General features: G+C 46.4%; 1 protein-coding gene across 2 annotated transcripts in view; it reads left to right on the forward strand.

The window, feature by feature from the left end:
- LOC134949262 (cytochrome P450 2C16-like) overlaps positions 1 to 19,271 on the forward strand; it is an 81,348-nt gene that overhangs the window by 54,069 nt on the left and 8,008 nt on the right. For both annotated transcript variants that reach the window (XM_063937750.1, XM_063937749.1), the window contains exon 7: positions 10,256 to 10,443. In XM_063937750.1, the coding sequence (XP_063793820.1) occupies positions 10,256 to 10,443 (188 nt within the window). The remainder of the gene's footprint in view (positions 1 to 10,255; positions 10,444 to 19,271) is intronic.

Here is a 19,271-nt window from a genome sequence, read left to right on the forward strand (position 1 = left end):
TCCCAACTTTGCAAGATTACCAGAGCCAGGACTCAGACTCAAAATCCCAAAGTTCAGGTGTGCTTGGTTTTCAGCAAAACTGAACCACTTATCTCTAATAAGAACGTTTTTGTCATTTGGCCCAGTCAGGGTCCTAGCCAGAACTTTGTGGGCCCTGAGACACCTCTCTCCATGCAATTGTTCTCTGTATGCACCATAGTAGTGCCCTAGTACATTTTATGCCACATACTGTAGTAGTGCCCTAGTTCATTTTATTCCACATACTGTTGTAGTGCCCTAGTTCATTTTATTCCACAAACTGTAGTAGTGCCCTAGTTCATTTTATTCCACATACTGTAGTAGTGCCCTAGTTCATTTTATTCCACATACTGTAGTAGTGCCCTAGTTCATTTTATATAGTGGTGCTCTAGTTAATGTCATGGCCCCATAGTAGTGCCTTAGTTCACATTATACCACAAGTTTATATCATATCATATTATCCTAAATGAACAAGTTAACAATATGCTACAGGTTGAGTATCCCATATCCATATATTCCGAAATACGGAATATTCCGAAATACGGACTTTTTTGAGTGAGAGTGAAATAGTGAAACCTTTGTTTTTTGATGTCTCAATCTACAAAAACTTTGTTTAATACACAAAGTTATTAAAAATATTGTATTATAAGACCTTCAGGCTGTGTGTATAAGGTGTATATGAAACATAAATGAATTGTGTGAATGTAGACACACTTTGTTTAATGCACAAAGTTATAAAAAATATTGGCTAAAATGACCTTCAGGCTGTGTGTATAAGGTGTATATGTAACATAAATGCATTCTGTGCTTAGATTTAGGTCCCATCACCATGATATCTCACTATGGTATGCAATTATTCCAAAATACGGAAAAATCCCATATCCAAAGTACCTCTGGTCCCAAGCATTTTGGATAAGGGAGACTCAACCTGTACTTGCTGCTGCCAATACGCAAGCCACACAGTGCCCTCAGTTGACATTATGGCACACAGTGCTCAGCAGGCATTTCTGTGAACCTGGCTGACAGCTTTATGACCTGTGTGCAGATGTTTCAGGGCCCCCTGGTGGGGCCCTCTAAGCCTTTGGGCCTCGTAGCAATGGCATTCCCTGCACCCACTATAGCTATGCCCATGGGCAGTGTGACATCAGATCTGGATTTGTGAAAAAGTCATGTAAACTCAGGTCTAGGGAAGTTATTTTCTTTATATAGCGCCCTATATTATATCATGGTGTTCAATGAATACTTCTCAGTTACTGCCCCATTGGATATTTACAGTCAATGGGCCTAATTCAAATCTTATCGCAGCAGCACATTTGTTAGCTAATGGGCAAAACCATGGGGGTAATTCAGACCTGATCATAGCAGCACATTTGTTAGCAGTTGGGAAAAACCATGGGGGTCATTCCGAGTTGATCGCTAGCAGATTTTGGTCGCAGCGCAGCGATCAGGCAAAAAAAGTCACTTCTGCGCATGCGTATGCGCCGCAATGCGCACAAGCGCATCGTACTATTACAACGAACGATGTAGTTTCACACAAGGTCTAGCGAAGCATTTCAGTGGCACTGCTGGCCGCAGAGTGATTGACAGGAAGTGGGCGTTTCTGGGTGTCAACTGACCGTTTTCAGGGAGTGTGTGGAAAAACGCAGGCGTGCCAGATAAAAACGCAGGCGTGGTTGGGGAAACGCAAGCATGGTTGGCCGTACACAGGGCGTGTTCGTGACGTCAAAACAGGAACTGAAAAGTCTGAAGTGATCGCTAGCGCTGAGTAGGTCTGGAGCTACTCTGACACTGCACAAAATTATTTTGTAGAATCTTTCGTTCGCACTTCTGCTAAGCTAAAATACACTCCCAGAGGGCGGCGGCATAGCGTTTGCACGGCTGCTAAAAGCAGCTAGCGAGCGAACAACTCAGAATGAGGGCCCATGTGCACTGCGGGGGGCAGATATAACATGTGCAGAGAGAGTTAGATTTGGGTGGGTTATTTTGTTTCTGTGCAGAGTAAATACTGGCTGCTTTATTTCTACACTGCAATTTAGATTTAAGTTTGAACACATCCCACCCAAATCTAACTCTCTCTGCAGATTTTTTTATCTGCCCACCCTGCAGTACACATGGTTTTGCCCAACTGCTTACAAATTTACTGCTACGATCAGGTCTGAATTACCCCCCATGTGCAGATATAACATGTGCAGAGAGAGTTAGATTTGGGTGGGGTGTATTCAAACTGAAATCTAAATTGCAGTGTAAAAATAAAGCAGCCAGTATTTACCCTGCACAGAAACAATATAACCCACCCAAATCTAACTCTCTCTGCCAGTGGCGTAAGTTTCTCCCAGTTGCCCGGGGCAAGAAAAATATTGGTGCCCCTCCCCCTATATATCATCCGTGAGCAAATAAGATGCCGTTTTGAGATCCGAGTAACACCGAGTAAAACCGAACCCGCTCATCTCTAATTCTAACTATATGAAGCTACTACAAAACCGTTGCAACTAGGCAGATCTATGTAGGGGTCCAGCCACACACTACATAGATCTGCTCAGTCACAATGCTGATTATTTATCTGACAATTAATTTGCAAGTGTCATATCCAGGATTAGAACTCACAACCTTTTACACTGGTAGCATGCACCTTACTGATGGAGATATCTGCTCTTGCATAGGAAGTGTGAGAATTCTAACTATATGAAGTTATGTGTAATTGTCAGAGAAATAACTTCATATAGTTAGAATTCTCATGTTTCCTTTATAGGAGCAAATAACTCATACTTGCCTACCTGACCCTCTCCATGAGGGAGAAAATGCTCTGTTCCTGGACTTTCCTGGTAATGTATGATTGCCATCACCTGTTGTGAGCTAGTTAATTGATAAGAAAATAAGATTTTACTCACCGGTAAATCTATTTCTCGTAGTCCGTAGTGGATGCTGGGAACTCCGTAAGGACCATGGGGAATAGCGGCTCCGCAGGAGACTGGGCACAACTAAAGAAAGCTTTAGGACTACCTGGTGTGCACTGGCTCCTCCCTCTATGCCCCTCCTCCAGACCTCAGTTAGGATACTGTGCCCGGAAGAGGAAAGGATTTTGAATCCCGGGTAAGACTCATACCAGCCACACCAATCACACCGTATAACTCGTGATACTATACCCAGTTAACAGTATGAAATATAACTGAGCCTCTCAACAGATGGCTCAACAATAACCCTTTAGTTAAACAATAACTATATACAAGTATTGCAGACAATCCGCACTTGGGACGGGCGCCCAGCATCCACTACGGACTACGAGAAATAGATTTACCGGTGAGTAAAATCTTATTTTCTCTGACGTCCCAGTGGATGCTGGGAACTCCGTAAGGACCATGGGGATTATACCAAAGCTCCCAAACGGGCGGGAGAGTGCGGATGACTCTGCAGCACCGAATGAGCGAACTCTAGGTCCTCCTCAGCCAGGGTATCAAACTTGTAGAATTTAGCAAATGTGTTTGACCCCGACCAAGTAGCTGCTCGGCAAAGTTGTAAAGCCGAGACCCCTCGGGCAGCCGCCCAAGAAGAGCCCCCCTTCCTCGTGGAATGGGCTTTTACAGATTTAGGATGCGGCAGTCCAGCCGCAGAATGTGCAAGTTGAATCGTGCTACAGATCCAGCGAGCAATAGTCTGCTTTGAAGCAGGCGCACCCAACTTGTTGGGCGCATGCAGGATAAATAGCGAGTCAGTCTTTCTGACTCCAGCTGTCCTGGAAACATAGATTTGTAGGGCTCGGACTACGTCCAGCAACTTGGAGTCCTCCAAGTCACGAGTAGCCGCAGGCACCACAATAGGCTGGTTCAAATGAAACGCTGAAACCACCTTTGGGAGAAATTGGGGACGAGTCCTCAATTCCGCCCTATCCATATGGAAAATCAGATAAGGGCTTCTACAAGACAAAGCCGCCAATTCTGACACACGCCTGGCCGAAGCCAAGGCCAACAGCATGACCACTTTACACGTGAGATATTTTAGTTCCACGGTTTTAAGTGGTTCAAACCAATGCGACTTTAGGAAATCCAACACCACGTTGAGATCCCAAGGTGCCACTGGGGGCACAAAAGGGGGCTGAATATGCAGCACTCCCTTAACAAATGTCTGAACTTCAGGTAGTGAAGCCAGTTCTTTTTGGAAGAAAATCGATAGAGCCGAAATCTGGACCTTAATGGAACCCAATTTTAGGCCCATAGTCACCCCTGACTGTAGGAAGTGCAGAAATCGACCTAGCTGAATTCCTCCGTTGGGGCCTTCCTGGCCGCACACCATGCAACATATTTCCGCCATATGCGGTGATAATGGTTTGCGGTCACTTCTTTCCTAGCTTTAATTAGCGTAGGGATAACTTCCTCCGGAATGCCCTTTTCCTTCAGGATCCGGTGTTCAACCGCCATGCCGTCAAACACAGCCGCGGTACGTCTTGGAACAGACAGGGCCCCTGCTGCAGCAGGTCCTGTCTGAGCGGCAGAGGCCATGGGTCCTCTGAGATCATTTCTTGAAGTTCTGGGTACCAAGATCTTCTTGGCCAATCCGGAACCACGAGTATAGTTCTTACTCCTCTCCTTCTTATTATTCTCAGTACCTTGGGTATGAGAGGCAGAGCAAGGAACACATACACCGACTGGTACACCCACGGTGTTACCAGAGCGTCCACAGCTATCGCCTGAGGGTCCCTTGACCTGGCGCAATAACATTTTAGCTTTTTGTTGAGGCGGGACGCCATCATGTCCACCTGTGGCCCTTCCCAATGGTGTACAATCATTTGGAAGACTTCTGGATGAAGTCCCCACTCTCCCGGGTGGAGGTCGTGTCTGCTGAGAAAGTCTGCTTCCCAGTTGTCCACTCCGGGAATGAACACTGCTGACAGTGCTAACACATGATTTTCCGCCCATCGGAGAATCCTTGTGCCATTGCCATCCTGCTTCTTGTGCCGCCCTGTCGGTTTACATGGGCGACCGCCGTGATGTTGTCTGACTAGATCAGCACCGGCTGGTTTTGAAGCAGGGGTCTTGCCTGACTTAGGGCATTGCAAATGGCCCTTAGTTCCAGAATATTTATGTGTAGGGAAGTCTCCTGACTTGAACATTGTCCTTGGAAGTTTCTTCCCTGTGTGACTGCCCCCCAACCTCGAAGGCTGGCATCCGAGGTCACCAGGACCCAGTCCTGTATGCCGAATCTGCGGCCCTCTGGAAGATGAGCACTCTGCAGCCATCACAACAGCGACACCCTGGCCCTTGGAGACAGGGTTATCAGCCGATGCATCTGAAGATGCGATCCGGACCACCTGTCCGACAGATCCCACTGAAAGATCCTTGCATGGAACCCTCCGAATGGAATTGCTTCGTAAGAAGCCAACATCTTTCCCAGGGCTCGCGTGCAATGGTGCACTGACACCTGTTTTGGTTTTAGGAGGTCTCTGACTAGAGATGACAACTCCTTGGCCTTCTCCTCAGGGAGAAACACTTTTTTCTGTTCTGTGTCGAGAACCATCCCCAGGAACAGTAGACGTGTTGTAGGAACCAGCTGCGACTTCGGAATGTTCAGGATCCAGCCGTGCTGTTTTAGCACTGCCCCAGCTAGTGCTACTCCGATCAACAACTGTTCCCTCGACCTCGCCTTTATAAGGAGATCGTCCAAGTACGGGATAATTATAACTCCCTTCCTTCGAAGGAGTATCATCATCTCTGCCATTACCTTGGTAAATACCCTCGGTGCCGTGGACAGACCAAACGGCAACGTCTGGAATTGGTAATGACAGTCCTGTACCACAAATCTGAGGTACTCCTGGTGAGGGGGGTAAATGGGGACATGCAGGTAAGCATCCTTGATGTCCAGTGATACCATGTAATCCCCTTCGTCCAGGCTTGCAATAACCGCCCTGAGCGATTCCATTTTGAACTTGAACCTTCGTATATAAGTGTTCAAGGATTTCAAATTTAAAATGGGTCTCACCGAACCGTCCGGTTTCGGTACCACAAACATTGTGGAATAGTAACCCCGTCCCTGTTGAAGAAGGGGTACCTTGACTATCACCTGCTGCGAATACAGCTTGTGAATTGCCTCCAGCACTGCCTCCCTGTCTGAGGGAGCTGTCGGCAAGGCAGATTTGAGGAAACGGCGAGGGGGAGACATCTCGAATTCCAGCTTGTACCCTTGAGATACTACCTGTAAAATCCAGGGATCCACCCGTGAGCGAGCCCACTGGTCGCTGAAATTCTTGAGACGGGCCCCCACCGTACCTGGCTCCGCCTGTGGAGCCCCAGCGTCATGCGGTGGACTTAGAGGAAGCGGGGGAGGACTTTTGTTCCTGGGAACTGGCTGTATGCTGCAGCTTTTTCCCTCTACCTCTGCCTCTGGGCAGAAAGGACGCGCCTTTAACCCGCCTGCCTTTCTGGGGCCGAAAGGACTGTACCTGATAATACGGTGCTTTCTTTGGCTGTGAGGGAACATGGGGCAAAATGTTGATTTCCCAGCTGTAGCTGTGGGAACGAGGTACGAGAGACCATCCCCAAACAACTCCTCACCCTTGTAAGGCAAAACTTCCATGTGCCTTTTAGAATCAGCATCACCTGTCCACTGCCGAGTTCCTGGCAGAAATGGACATTGCGTTTATTTTAGATGCCAGTCGGCAATTATCCCTCTGTGCATCTCTCATGTAGAAGACTGCGTCTTTAATATGCTCTATGGTTAGCAATATAGTGTCCCTGTCTTAAGGTACAGAGAATCTGACCACGCAGCTGCAGCACTGCACATTCATGCTGAAGCAATAGCTGGTCTCAGTATAATGCCTGAGTGTGTATATACAGACTTCAGGATAGCCTCCTGCATTCTATCTGCAGGCTCCTCTAGGGCGGCCGTGTCCTGAGACGGTAGTGCCACCTTCTTTGACAGACGTGTGAGCGCTTTATCCACCCTAGGGGATGTCTCCCAACGTGACCTATCCTCTGGCGGGAAAGGGTACGCCATTAGTAACCTTTTAGAAATTACCAGTTTCTTATCGGGGGAAACTCGCGCTTCTTCACACATTTAGTTCATCAGATGGGGGAAAAACCACTGGAAGCTTTTTTCTCCCCAAACATAATACCCTTTTCTGTGGTACCTGGGGTAATATCAGAAATGTGCAACACATTTTTTATTGCCATAATCATGTAACAGGGGGCTCTATTGCAATGTACAGTAGTCTCATCGTCGTCGACACTGGAGTCAGTATCCGTGTCGACATCTGTGTCTGCCATCTGAGGTAGTGGGCGTTTTAGGGCCCCTGATGGCTTTTGAGACGCCTGGGCAGGCACAGGCTGAGAAGCCGGCTGTCCCACATCTGCTATGTCGTCAAACCTTTTATGTAAGGAGTTGACACTGTCACGTAATTTCTTCCACATGTCCATCCACTCAGGTGTCGACCCCGCAGGGGGTGACATCACATTTATCGGCATCTGCTCCACCTCCACATAAGCCTCCTCATCAAACATGTCGACACAGCCGTACCAACACACCGCACACACACAGGGAATGCTCTGACTGAGGACAGGACCTCACAAAGTCCTTTGGGGAGACAGAGAGAGAGTATGCCAGCACACACCAGAGCGCTATATAATGCAGGGATTCACACTACCCACAGTGATTTTTCCCTTATAGCTGCTATAATACACAGATTTGCGCCTAAATTTAGTGCCCCCCCTCTCTTTTTAACCCTTTGAGCCTGAAAACTACAGGGGAGAGCCTGGGGAGCTGTCTTCCAGCTGCACTGTGAAGAGAAAATGGCGCCAGTGTGCTGAGGGAGATAGCCCCGCCCCTTTTGCGGCGGACTTCTCCCACTCTTATAATCATAATGTGGCAGGGGTATTTTACACATATATAGCTTAATAGGCTATATTATGTGTGATTTGCCACTCTTAAGGTACTCTAATTGCTGCCCAGGGCGCCCCCCCCCCCCCCCCAGCGCCCTGCACCCATCAGTGACCGGAGTATGTGGTGTGCACAGGGAGCAATGGCGCACAGCTGCAGTGCTGTGCGCTACCTTAATGAAGACCGGAGTCTTCTGCCGCCGATTTCCTGGACGTTCTTCTTGCTTCTGGCTCTGCAAGGGGGACGGCGGCGCGGCTCCGGGACCGGACGACCGAGGCTGGGCCTGTATTCGATCCCTCTGGAGCTAATGGTGTCCAGTAGCCTAAGAAGCCCAAGCTAGCTGCAAGCAGGTAGGTCCGCTTCTCTCCCCTAAGTCCCTCGTAGCAGTGAGTCTGTTGCCAGCAGATCTCACTGAAAATAAAAAACCTAAAATGTACTTTCTTTTCTAGGAGCTCAGGAGAGCCCCTAGTGTGCATCCAGCTCGGCCGGGCACAAAATTCTAACTGAGGTCTGGAGGAGGGTCATAGAGGGAGGAGCCAGTGCACACCAGTTAGTCCTAAAGCTTTCTTTAGTTGTGCCCAGTCTCCTGCGGAGCCGCTATTCCCCATGGTCCTTACGGAGTTCCCAGCATCCACTAGGACGTCAGAGAAAGGTGTTTCACCACAGGTGATGGCAATCATACATTACCAGGAAAGTCCAGGAACAGAGCATTTTCTCCCTCATGGAGAGGGTTAGGTAGGCAAGTATGAAATAACTTCATCAGTAAGGCATACCTCCCAACATGACCCTCTCCAGGAGGGACACAATGCTCTGCTTCTGGACTTTTCTCTTAAATTATGATTGCCGGCACCTGTTTTGAACAGGGTAATGGATAAGAAAGGTGTTTCAGCACAGGTGATGGCAATCATAAACTAAGAGGGAAGTCCAGGAGCAGAGCATTCTGTCCCTCCTGGAGAGGGTCATGTTGGGAGGTATGAGTAAGGTGTCTGCTTCCAGTGTATCTATAATAAAGAGGGTGTGATTTGTAAGGTGCAGTGACTAGTGGGGAAGTCGGCTACGGAAGAGATACCGGCTGCTGTCAATTAACTTAATGGATTAATGTCGCTGAACACATGGAACAGGAGGAGAGGTGCCCCCTTCAAAGCAGGAGCCCGGCGGCAGCTGATTCCGTTGCCTCCCAGAGTTCTGCCTCTGCTCTCTGCACATATTATATCTGTCCCCCACCCCACGCCCCACAGTGCACATGGTTTTGCCCATTAGCTAACAACTTTGCTGCTGCAATCAAACCTGAATTAGGCCCTAAATTCCTTAGCACCCAATCACTCATACTGTACATTAGGGTTCATTTTAATCAGCAGACACTAAATTAACAGAGGGACTCCCTACACGGATAGATCGCTGGTCATGAATCGATCTCAGGAACCCAGTGCTGTGTTGCAGCAATTCTAACCTCAAATCTGTTCACATAATCTCTCTCCAAGCTTTAATACATCTCCCCCTATATCTGTCTACCGTCGGTAAACAGACATCATGTTTCATTTAGATTTCAAGAAGTTCAGAAATATGAAAAATCCTTGCATATACAGATGGAGCCTCGCTCATCTAGGCTTCTCTGCTGTGCCTAGGTGCACCAAGGCTTATTAGCATAAACCTTTTATCTATTGTTCTCAGCTGCTATACAATACAGAGAGAACAATACAGCAGGGGATTAAGGGGGTCATTCCGAGTTGATAGCTAGCTGCCGTTGTCCTTTGTGGTTTTGCACAGGTTCTAGCGAAGCTTTCAGTCGCACAGCACAACGCAGGAAGATTGACAGGAAGGGGGCGTTTCTGGGTGTCAACTGACCGTTTTCTGGGAGTGTCTGGAAAAACGCACGCGTGCCAGGAAAAACGCAGGCGTGGCTGGGCGAAAGCAGGCGTGGCTGTGCGAACGCTGGGCGGGTGTGTGACGTCAAAAGCCAACCCTCCAACGTTAGAATCAACGCACACAAAGAGTAAGTTCAGGGCTGGTCTTATTTTGCACAAAATGTTTTTGCAGGCGCTCTGCTGCACAGGCGTTCGCACTTCTGCAAAGCGAAAATACACTCCCCGGTGGGCGGCGACAATGTGTTTGCACGGCTGCTAAAAACTGCTAGCGAGCAACTCGGAATGACCCCCGGCCTAAGTCATTACAGCAGGTGATTAAGTCCGACTGCCCTGGCTCAGTTAATCCTATTAAAGGGATAGATGAGGAGGGCTCCATCTGTACAGTATTCATTAATCCTCACATACTGTAACAATATGTATGTGGAGGTAAGTAACAAATCAGTTGTAACACCAACCTAAGATTTTAAAGGTGTTAGTGATTAGAACATATTTGTTTTACATCTCTGCAGAACACATCCATAAAGAGATTGACCACGTCATTGGCAGAAACCGGGCCCCATGTATTGAAGATCGTTCTCGTATGCCATATATGGACGCTGTCATCCATGAAATTCAAAGATTCATTGACCTCATCCCGATGGGAATTCCGCACAAAGTGACTCGGGATCTGCACTTCAGAAACTTTGTCATTCCAAAGGTGAGGCCGAATGCATCCATTTATATTATACCATACCTTACCGGGTGCAGTACTGTATGCCGGCGGCCGGGCACCCGGCGACCAGCATGCCGGCACCAGAATCCCGACCGCTGGCATACCGACGGCTTGGCGAGCGCAAATAAGCCCCTTGCGGGCACAGTGGCGCATGTAGCGCTACACATGCCACGCTATTTATTCTCCCTCCAGGGGGGTCGTGGACCGCCAAGAGGGAGATAAAGTGTCGGTATGCCGGCTGTCGGGATTCCGGCGCTGGTATACTGTGCGCCGGGATCCCGACAGCCGACAAACTGAAGACCACCCTACCTTACCTTTCTTATATAAATGAGGTCACTTGTAATTGGAATTCTGTGAACTTCACATCATAACACTTAATCTAAGAACAGCTGGTTGGTGTCTAAGGCATACCTGCTTAGTCTTCCGGATTCTGTGGGAGACACATGATTTTTCGGGCACCCCTCTCACATTATTTCCACTTCCTAGTGAAGATAAATACAGGTAATCTACGGTCCCCGCAGAGTAGTGGAGCCTAATGACGCGATTCTAATTGTGTCATTTTAGCCTCTATGTAAATAGTGCCCAACGGCGGAATGCTTCCAGTGAGGGGGCCTGGCCTAATTATGAAGTTAGCCCCGCCCCACCTCCATAGCTGCATATCTGCTTCTGCTATCCAGGCACCTCCTGGAGAGGAAAAATGAAAAGTCAGCAAGCATGGGCTCAGTTATTTCTTGAGGTACAGGGCCAAACAATATTTCCATAATTTGCATGGTCTTGGCAATGAAATTAAAGTATTGGTATTTTCACATTACTCTATGAGGAGTTAGTGCATAGACTTTAATAAAAGTAAGAGAAAGAAGGAACTGTGGACCTGTAATAGACTGCTGCCGTTGCTGTATTAGGATTTTAACAGCAGGTCTGTATTATTAAGATGTGTTAGGTGAGTGAACTATCTAAATCTAACTCTTGACTGTCGGATCATTAAACTTTCTATCGGCAGATGTTGGATTGAATGACATCATCACACAATAACCGTATCTATTAAATAATAACTAACTTAACTTATCTAGAAATAACGACACAGACCACTGAAATGCCCTTAAAATCGGTGAACCGTTATTTATTTATAATACTTAAACTAAGTATGGTGGCAAATAAGAAAGAATGGCCAGATCACCAGTGACATTATGACTTATTGCCGCAACACATGTCCACGACATGACTTTATATCAGTCATTGGCTACGCCAATAAATGCTGAGGCTCCAACTCTCTTCCCAACACACCATAATAGGGCCGGCCAGACAGCCGAGCCCAATGACCCCCATCTGATGAAGTAGAAGAGGGGGAAGCAGTGACTGCAATATCATGAGCAGCATCCTCCAAGTTTGCCGGCAAACTACCTTCTGCAGAGTCACAATTGGAACCACTGAATAACCTCTGACCAGCAAAAGGTTTGGAAAACAAACCCTTCTGTTTTGGAATAATCGTTTTTTCAGTTCACTGTATTGGACTATTTTTTTTGTTTTATCCTAAACTGAACATGGACTATTTTTTTAATTAGTACCCAGGGGGTTTGAGTAAGCACACTACAGAGGCGCATCACTCCCACATAATAAAACAATTTTTTACCAGGGAACTGCACTTCTACTTTCTGTCCTCTATGTTATATAAGTGGTGTCTTTTGTGTGTCTGTCCGCCATTGTATGTAACGGTTTAATTTTCTTTTCTTAAGAATACTGACAGAACACTGCATGTATTAGCGTTTAAATAAAATCTTGCTATATTTATATACATTTGCTTATTTTGCATTTTTCGACGAATATACGTAAGCTTTAATTATTATAAGAAACTGTATGTAAGAAAAAGCTCCAGAGGTACAATCCTTTTGTGTTTGTATAAAAATCAGCCAAACCAGAAAAAGGCCGGCCTGAAACAAGAAAATGTTATTACCTGACATAGCGTTTGTAGGCATTGGATTTCCAGCGACCAAGCGATTTAATCTCAGTCTCTGAAAAACCCAATGATGCAGCTGTTGTCGCAGCCCCAATACGAAAGGAATGTGTGCCATACAGTGATGGTGACAATCCCAATGCAAGGAGGCAAATCTTAAATACCTACAGAAATTGGTAAACCATCAACGGAGACCCATCGAGGTGGATGAGCCATGCTCGGCCACCACGCGCCCTAGAGTCACCATATACACGTGTGCTAAGGTTACAGGACAGATGCTGGTGTCAGGGCAGGCAGGCAAGGCCACCCAATGCCCATGCCCCAACTGATCTGTCTTAGACCGGCTCAGTTTGCATAGTAACGTGTCCGCCAGTAACACCTGTGACTTAAGCAAAGGTGGAACCGCTGACCTGGAGGGAGCCACCAACTCGCCGATCCAAAAGGCTCAGTGAAAAGCCATCGCAAAGGCGATCCGGAAAAGCAACACCTCATACTGAGAATCACAAATGGACGGTAATACGTCCATCAAGCTACCCAGCAATGCAACCGATATAGGACGCTTGCTATCCACAGACACAGGAGCGCCACGCGCCCAGCCCTGCAAGAAGCGTCACACCAAAAAGCTTTTAGTGAAATCGTGTCTACACTGTAAATACAGAAAAAAGGAGATTCCTGCAAGCATCTGCCCGACAACAGCACGACTTCCCAGCTACGTACATACGCCAGATAAAATCTAACCGTAAACGAAAGGAAGGCTTACCTTTGTTCCGCCTGCGCACAATAAATGCCTCCCACGATTGTACACTGCACAATACTTCTCCAGCGTGGCAGGAGCCACAGACTGGCTCTCCAAAGCAGTTATCCCTGCCATATAACCTGCCAACAATGAGAGCGGCAAACGTCACCCTTAAAAGCCGCAGCAGGAGTCAATGCATGAAACCTGTCCCACTGTTGCCTAGAAAGCGCATCGGCAATGCCGTTGTCTACCCCTGGAGCATATAACCAGAAAAAGATGATCAGACACCCAAGACGCAAAGCACACTTATGCAGCCGCTTGGAGAAAAAGAGACACTTACCTCTTATAAAAGATCCACATAGTAATACAAAATCCCCAAGTGTAATAGCACTCAGTGCTGTTCACACAGTCATATATACTTAATTTCCATATGGAATTCACGTAATTCACAAGGCTTTCCTCCAGTAAAGATTCACACGTCCCAGTAGTCTCATTGGTGATCACAACGTATATAAAAGAAAACAGAAAAATGCAACAAAATAGTGTAGTACGTTCTTGATATAATGGAAGCTTGCCAATCCCGTAACCAATATATATGTATATCCAATGCGTACCCAACTCATATTATATTATGTGAGACTCCGCACATAATGGTATCTTTAATGGATTATGAGTGCCCACGCATAAGGGTGAGTACCATACTCACTCGTGGTCAGATGAGAAGACTCGCATCTGGGTATCTTTGTGGGGTACAGTTCCGCAACCCCGCGGGTCCGTCGGCCAGTGTGTATGGGCGATATGTCTGTGAACTCCGTCTGATATATTGTCGCATCGCTGTGTGTGTACGGGCGACCACCCGACAACCCGTACACATGCTGCGGCAGCTGGCGGTGATTGAATTCTGAACTGGGCAGGTGTGTGTACATGCCTGCCCAGTTCATGACGTCCATCCCCAACATATCACAGCACACTGCCCGATACGTCCATAGATATATCTGCAGATCAAGTTTCAATGTTGCAGGTTAAGGGATCCAAGCCAACAAGAACTGCAGTAATATAATACTTAATTAACTCCCTATACTGATGAGTCCGCTGTGTTTTAAGGCTGGATAAGAAGATTTAATGCCAACAATACTATTCAGCACTACTCTCTTTAAAGGTACTTTCCCTAGGAGTACAGGAGGAGTTCACAGTTGGTATGGCAGTTGTAAATGGGTCTTGTCTTAAAACATGTATTCGTTAGAGATGAGCGGGTTCAGTTCGTCGAGATCCGAACCCCCTCCCCCGAACTTCATGTGGTTTATACGGGTCTGAGGCAGCCTCGGTTCTTCCCGCCTAAGACGCAAAATCCGAACGGGGGAAAACGTCATCATCCCGCTGTCGGATTCTCGCGAGATTCGGATTCCATATAAAGAGCCGCGCGTCAACGCCATTTTCACTCGTGCATTGTCGATTGAGCGGAGAGGACGTGGCTACTTTCTCTGTCTGAAAAGCTCAATATCTGTGCTCAGTGTGCTGCATTGTGGGGACCAGTATATAGTAGTACAGTGCTGCATTGTGGTGACCACCAGTATATAGTAGTACAGTACAGTTGTCCATTGCTGTATCTTGCAGCTCCGTGTCAGACTCAGTTCTATTCTCCGGATCAGTGCTCAATATCTGTGCTGCATTGTCGGGACCAGTATATAGTAGTACAGTGCTGCATTGTGGTGACCACCAGTATATAGTAGTACAGTACAGTTGTCCATTGCTGTATCTTGCAGCTCCATGTCAGACTCAGTTCTATTCTCCGGATCAGTGCTCAATATCTTTGCTGCATTGTGGGGACCAGTATATAGTAGTACAGTGCTGCAGTGTGGTGACCACAGTATATAGTAGTACAGTACAGTTGTCCATTGCTGTATCTTGCAGCTCCGTGTCAGACTCAGTTCTATTCTCCTGATCAGTGCTCAATATCTGCTGCATTGTTGTGACCAGTATACAGTAGTACAGTGCTGCATTGTGGTGACCACCAGCATATAGTAGTACAGTACAGTAGGCCATAGCGTTATCTTACTTCTAGTATCCTGATCAGTGCTTAATATCTGTGCTCAATGTCAGTGCTGCATTGTGGTGACCAGTATACTACAGTACAACAGTCCAGTGCTGTTCTCGCTGCTCAGTGTCAGTTCTCCATAGTATCATCAGTTCTCAGTATAATCAGTGCATTGTTAGACGTGCGCCCGTTTTCCGCCATTAGTGCATTGGGATTTAGACAACTGATGAAGTTATCATGTCCCCGGTAGAAAATCCCATCTATATTCCACTTCACTAGGCAGGCGATAGTGAGATTTTTCCAATTAATACAGTATCAGTGATTTTATAATTATTAATTACAGTGATCTTGCCAAATAATTCCAGTGATTTTGTCATTTTCTTCCAGTGATTTGGACCAATAATACCATTGATTAGAACAAATAATTCCTGTGATTTTGTCATTTTCTTCCAGTGATTTGAGGTGTTTGTGTCGCTTAGCTTATCCATCCAGTGCACCTCTTTTTCTTTTTTCTTTGCATCATGTGCTGTTTGTGGACTATTTTTTTAAGTGCCATCGTGTCTGACACTTCCCTATATGTCCAGTGGTACTGCTATTTGATATAATTCCTGACATTACTGCCATTTAATGCCAGGGATTTTGTCACCAATAATACCATTGATTAGAACGAATAATTCCTGTGATATTGAGGTGTTTGTGTCGCTTAGCTTAGCCATCCAGTGACCACAGTGCACCTCTTTTTCTGCCATCCTGTCTGACACTGAAGTGCCACTCCTAGATGGGCCAGGTGTTTGTGCCGGCCACTTGGGTCGCTTAGCTTAGTCATCCAGCGACCTCGGTGCAAATTTTAGGACTAAAAATAATATTGTAAGGTGTGAGGTGTTCAGAATAGACTGGAAATTGTGGTTATTGAGGTTAATAATACTATGGGATTAAAATTACCCGCAAATTCTATGATTTAAGCTGTTTTTGAGGGGGTTTTGAAAAAAAACACCCGAATCCAAAACACACCCAAATCTGACAAAAAATTTTAAGGGAGGTTTTGCCAAAACACGTCCGAATCCAAAACACAAAACCCAAAAAATTTCCGGTGCACATCACTAGTATTCGTAGATAGAAAGCTCTGTTTCTCTCATTTGCTTCACTATTTTTATAAGGCAGGACTGCCATCAAAAACTGTGGGGCCCGGGTCTGACAACATAGGCAGGGCCCCCCCTCTCCACAAAAAAACACCAAAAACACCCTGACACCATATTATGCTCACACAGTTATGCCCCTGACACCATATTGTGCCCCCACAGTAATGCCCCTGACACCATACTATGCCCCCACAGTTATGCCCCTGTCACCAAATTATGCCCCAGTACCTGCTCTCAGGGGTTCTCATTGCCAGATGTTTTGCTCGTTGTCAGGGGAATCCCCCCGGCAGCCACCGCCACCACCACATTGGATCTGCTGTCCCAGGAGGGGCCACTGTTTGCGCCTTCCCCTTTCAACTTTTAAAAAAATGTCCCTCCCAAAATGTACGCTGCTTCCTCTAGCATATAAAATATCTCTGAGGCGGTGCCCATTTTGCGAGGGACATTTTCAATAGAGTGGGGGCCTCTCAGTAGCTGGAAGCAGCGGGTGGTGGGAAGCAGGTTCTCTGTCTGAGCAGCCGGGCCCGGGACAGTTGTACCCCCAGCACCACCCTGATGGCAGACCTGAGCAGATGTAAGTATTAGTAATTTGCTTACTCAGGGCCTAATTCAGATATGATCACAGCAGCAAAATTGTTCTGTAATGTTTAAAACCATGTTGCTCTGCAGGTGGAGAACAATTTTGCTCATGCGATCAGGTCTGAATTAGGCCCTCAATCTTTGTGTGCAGTGTTTCTAGCCCCAAGGCTACACAGTTCAACTGTCCCAACATCTCTTCTGCTACTTGCTTAGTGGGTATCAGGGCAGAGCTAATGGAGCTACCTGGGGTGCGTATTTCTTTACCTCAGGGCTCTTTCTGATCCGCTAGTAGGCTCACCACTGCTGACCTGGGTCCATGGGCTATTCTCAGTGCTAAAAGGTGATATGCCTGGTTCACAGCTGCCCAATGCTGTTCTTCCCTGATGCTCCTCACTGTCTGGGTGGTGTTCCCCTAAGCTCAGACTCTCTGCTAACAGACTATCTCTCCTAATGGTCCTACCTCTGGTTCTGCATTGACTGCTCTAGATTAGCTCTACAAGTCACTGGGACAAGAGTGCCAGACGGACACAGTTCCTCTGTTGTAGTTTCATCTAGAAAAGTAGATTAACAGCTGTCTCCTCCCCTTTTTATAGCTGGTGACTCATGCTGACTCCTTCTGCAGCTGCCCAAAGTATTTACAAACTGATAAGTACCTACAAGCTTGTCATGCATTAAATATCAGTATACAGTACCCTCAGTTCAGCAGAACATATCATAGCACATGGATCTCTATTAAAGTCACTATGGAATTTTTAGCCCAAAGAGGCATTTTTAATGAAGATATCTTGCTTGGGCAGGGTATCCAAGGACTTGATTCAGAAGTTGACGCAGTTAGCACCACCGCTGCATCTTTGTATGCAGCTGCTGTTCTAAAATATGCGACTTGTGTAAATAGACACCCATTGCCGGTTTCTATGATGCGCTTCTGAGTCCGAAGATGTAGCATCAGATCTCTTTGCATGACCATAGAACATCTGAGTAACCCTCAAGTTGCTCAGGATGGCCAGTTAAATCATGCACTGGAGCCAGTGAAGCTGCATCTGAGGATGCCACCACTGTCTTCAGCACATCCACAAAATAAGACCAACAGTGTGGCCAGTCTCCACAGAGGTTTGGATAACCATTAGAAAGTGCATGGTCTGGGCCCCTTGATAAGTATATATAGTAAATACTGATAGCGCATGCAATGTACCAGATTAATAACAGCAATGCACTGCAGAAAATACACCACAGTCCTGTGCAGTATAAGGTAACATATGTATTATGTGTAATTCAAATGCACAGACTGGAACCTGATCCTTAAGAGGAGGGGGTGGGGCCCCAGGCGGTGGGGCCCACCGGGGGTTCTCCCCTGTACCCCTGTGAGCCAGTCAAACCCTGCCCTTTGCCGCACTAAAATGCCAGCAGCATGTCCAGTGTAGCTTCTGAGCATCTGCAGATCTAAAAACACCAGAGATGTGCATTATGGGTTTATGTACATCTCTGAATATAGGTCAGCAGCTGATACTGTGTTAATTCAGTCAGAGACAAAGCCAAAAGTTTGGTAAACAGGTAGGCTGTCACCGGTATCAGTATCATACAGTATCTGTAATAGGCGCAGAGGGCGTGTGGTTGCAATGAGCGGCTGAGTCTACACTTCTCACATTGCAATTACATATCCGCTGGGTGCCCTGCCCAATTATTTAGATGACATACTCAGGAACCATTTTTCTGAAGAAATCACCAAAAATATGATGCCAAATATCTACACAAATATGGCATGCACAGTAGACTTGCACAGAGCCAGAGTCTTTATCTTCTGACCCTGCACTGGTGTCATTTTTTGCAAGGTGGGCCAATAGGAATTTGAACAAGGCTTCCATCTGTATTAAAATGCTGCTGGTTAGTAGCAAAGGAATGATTCAGGGACACGCAAGAACGGACAGTGGGGAATTTCTTATTAGGCACATAAGTCACCTGCCTAGGGGCGGCAATTTTTGGGGTGGTGGTACTTGAATGCTTGTGTTGGTACTGTCATCCCAAAGTTTAAGAGTAACTGCAAATGATTTCCACTTTGCTGTACCATATGCCATCATGAGTTGAGTGTAAATGGGTAGGGCATGCACACACTGCCCCTATAAACTATTCAAGTTAGTAAATATATACAGGTTGAGTATCCCATATCCAAATATTCCGAAATACGGAATATTCCGAAATACGGACTTTTCTGAGTGAGAGTGAGATATTGAAACCTTTGTTTTCTGATGGCTCAATGTACACAAACTTTGTTTAATACACAAAGTTATTAAAAATATTGTATTAAATGACCTTCAGGCTGTGTGTATAAGGTGTATATGAAACATAAATGAATTGTGTGAATGTAGACACACTTTG

Source organism: Pseudophryne corroboree, chromosome 8, assembly GCF_028390025.1.
Source record: "Pseudophryne corroboree isolate aPseCor3 chromosome 8, aPseCor3.hap2, whole genome shotgun sequence".
Taxonomy (NCBI): domain Eukaryota; kingdom Metazoa; phylum Chordata; class Amphibia; order Anura; family Myobatrachidae; genus Pseudophryne; species Pseudophryne corroboree.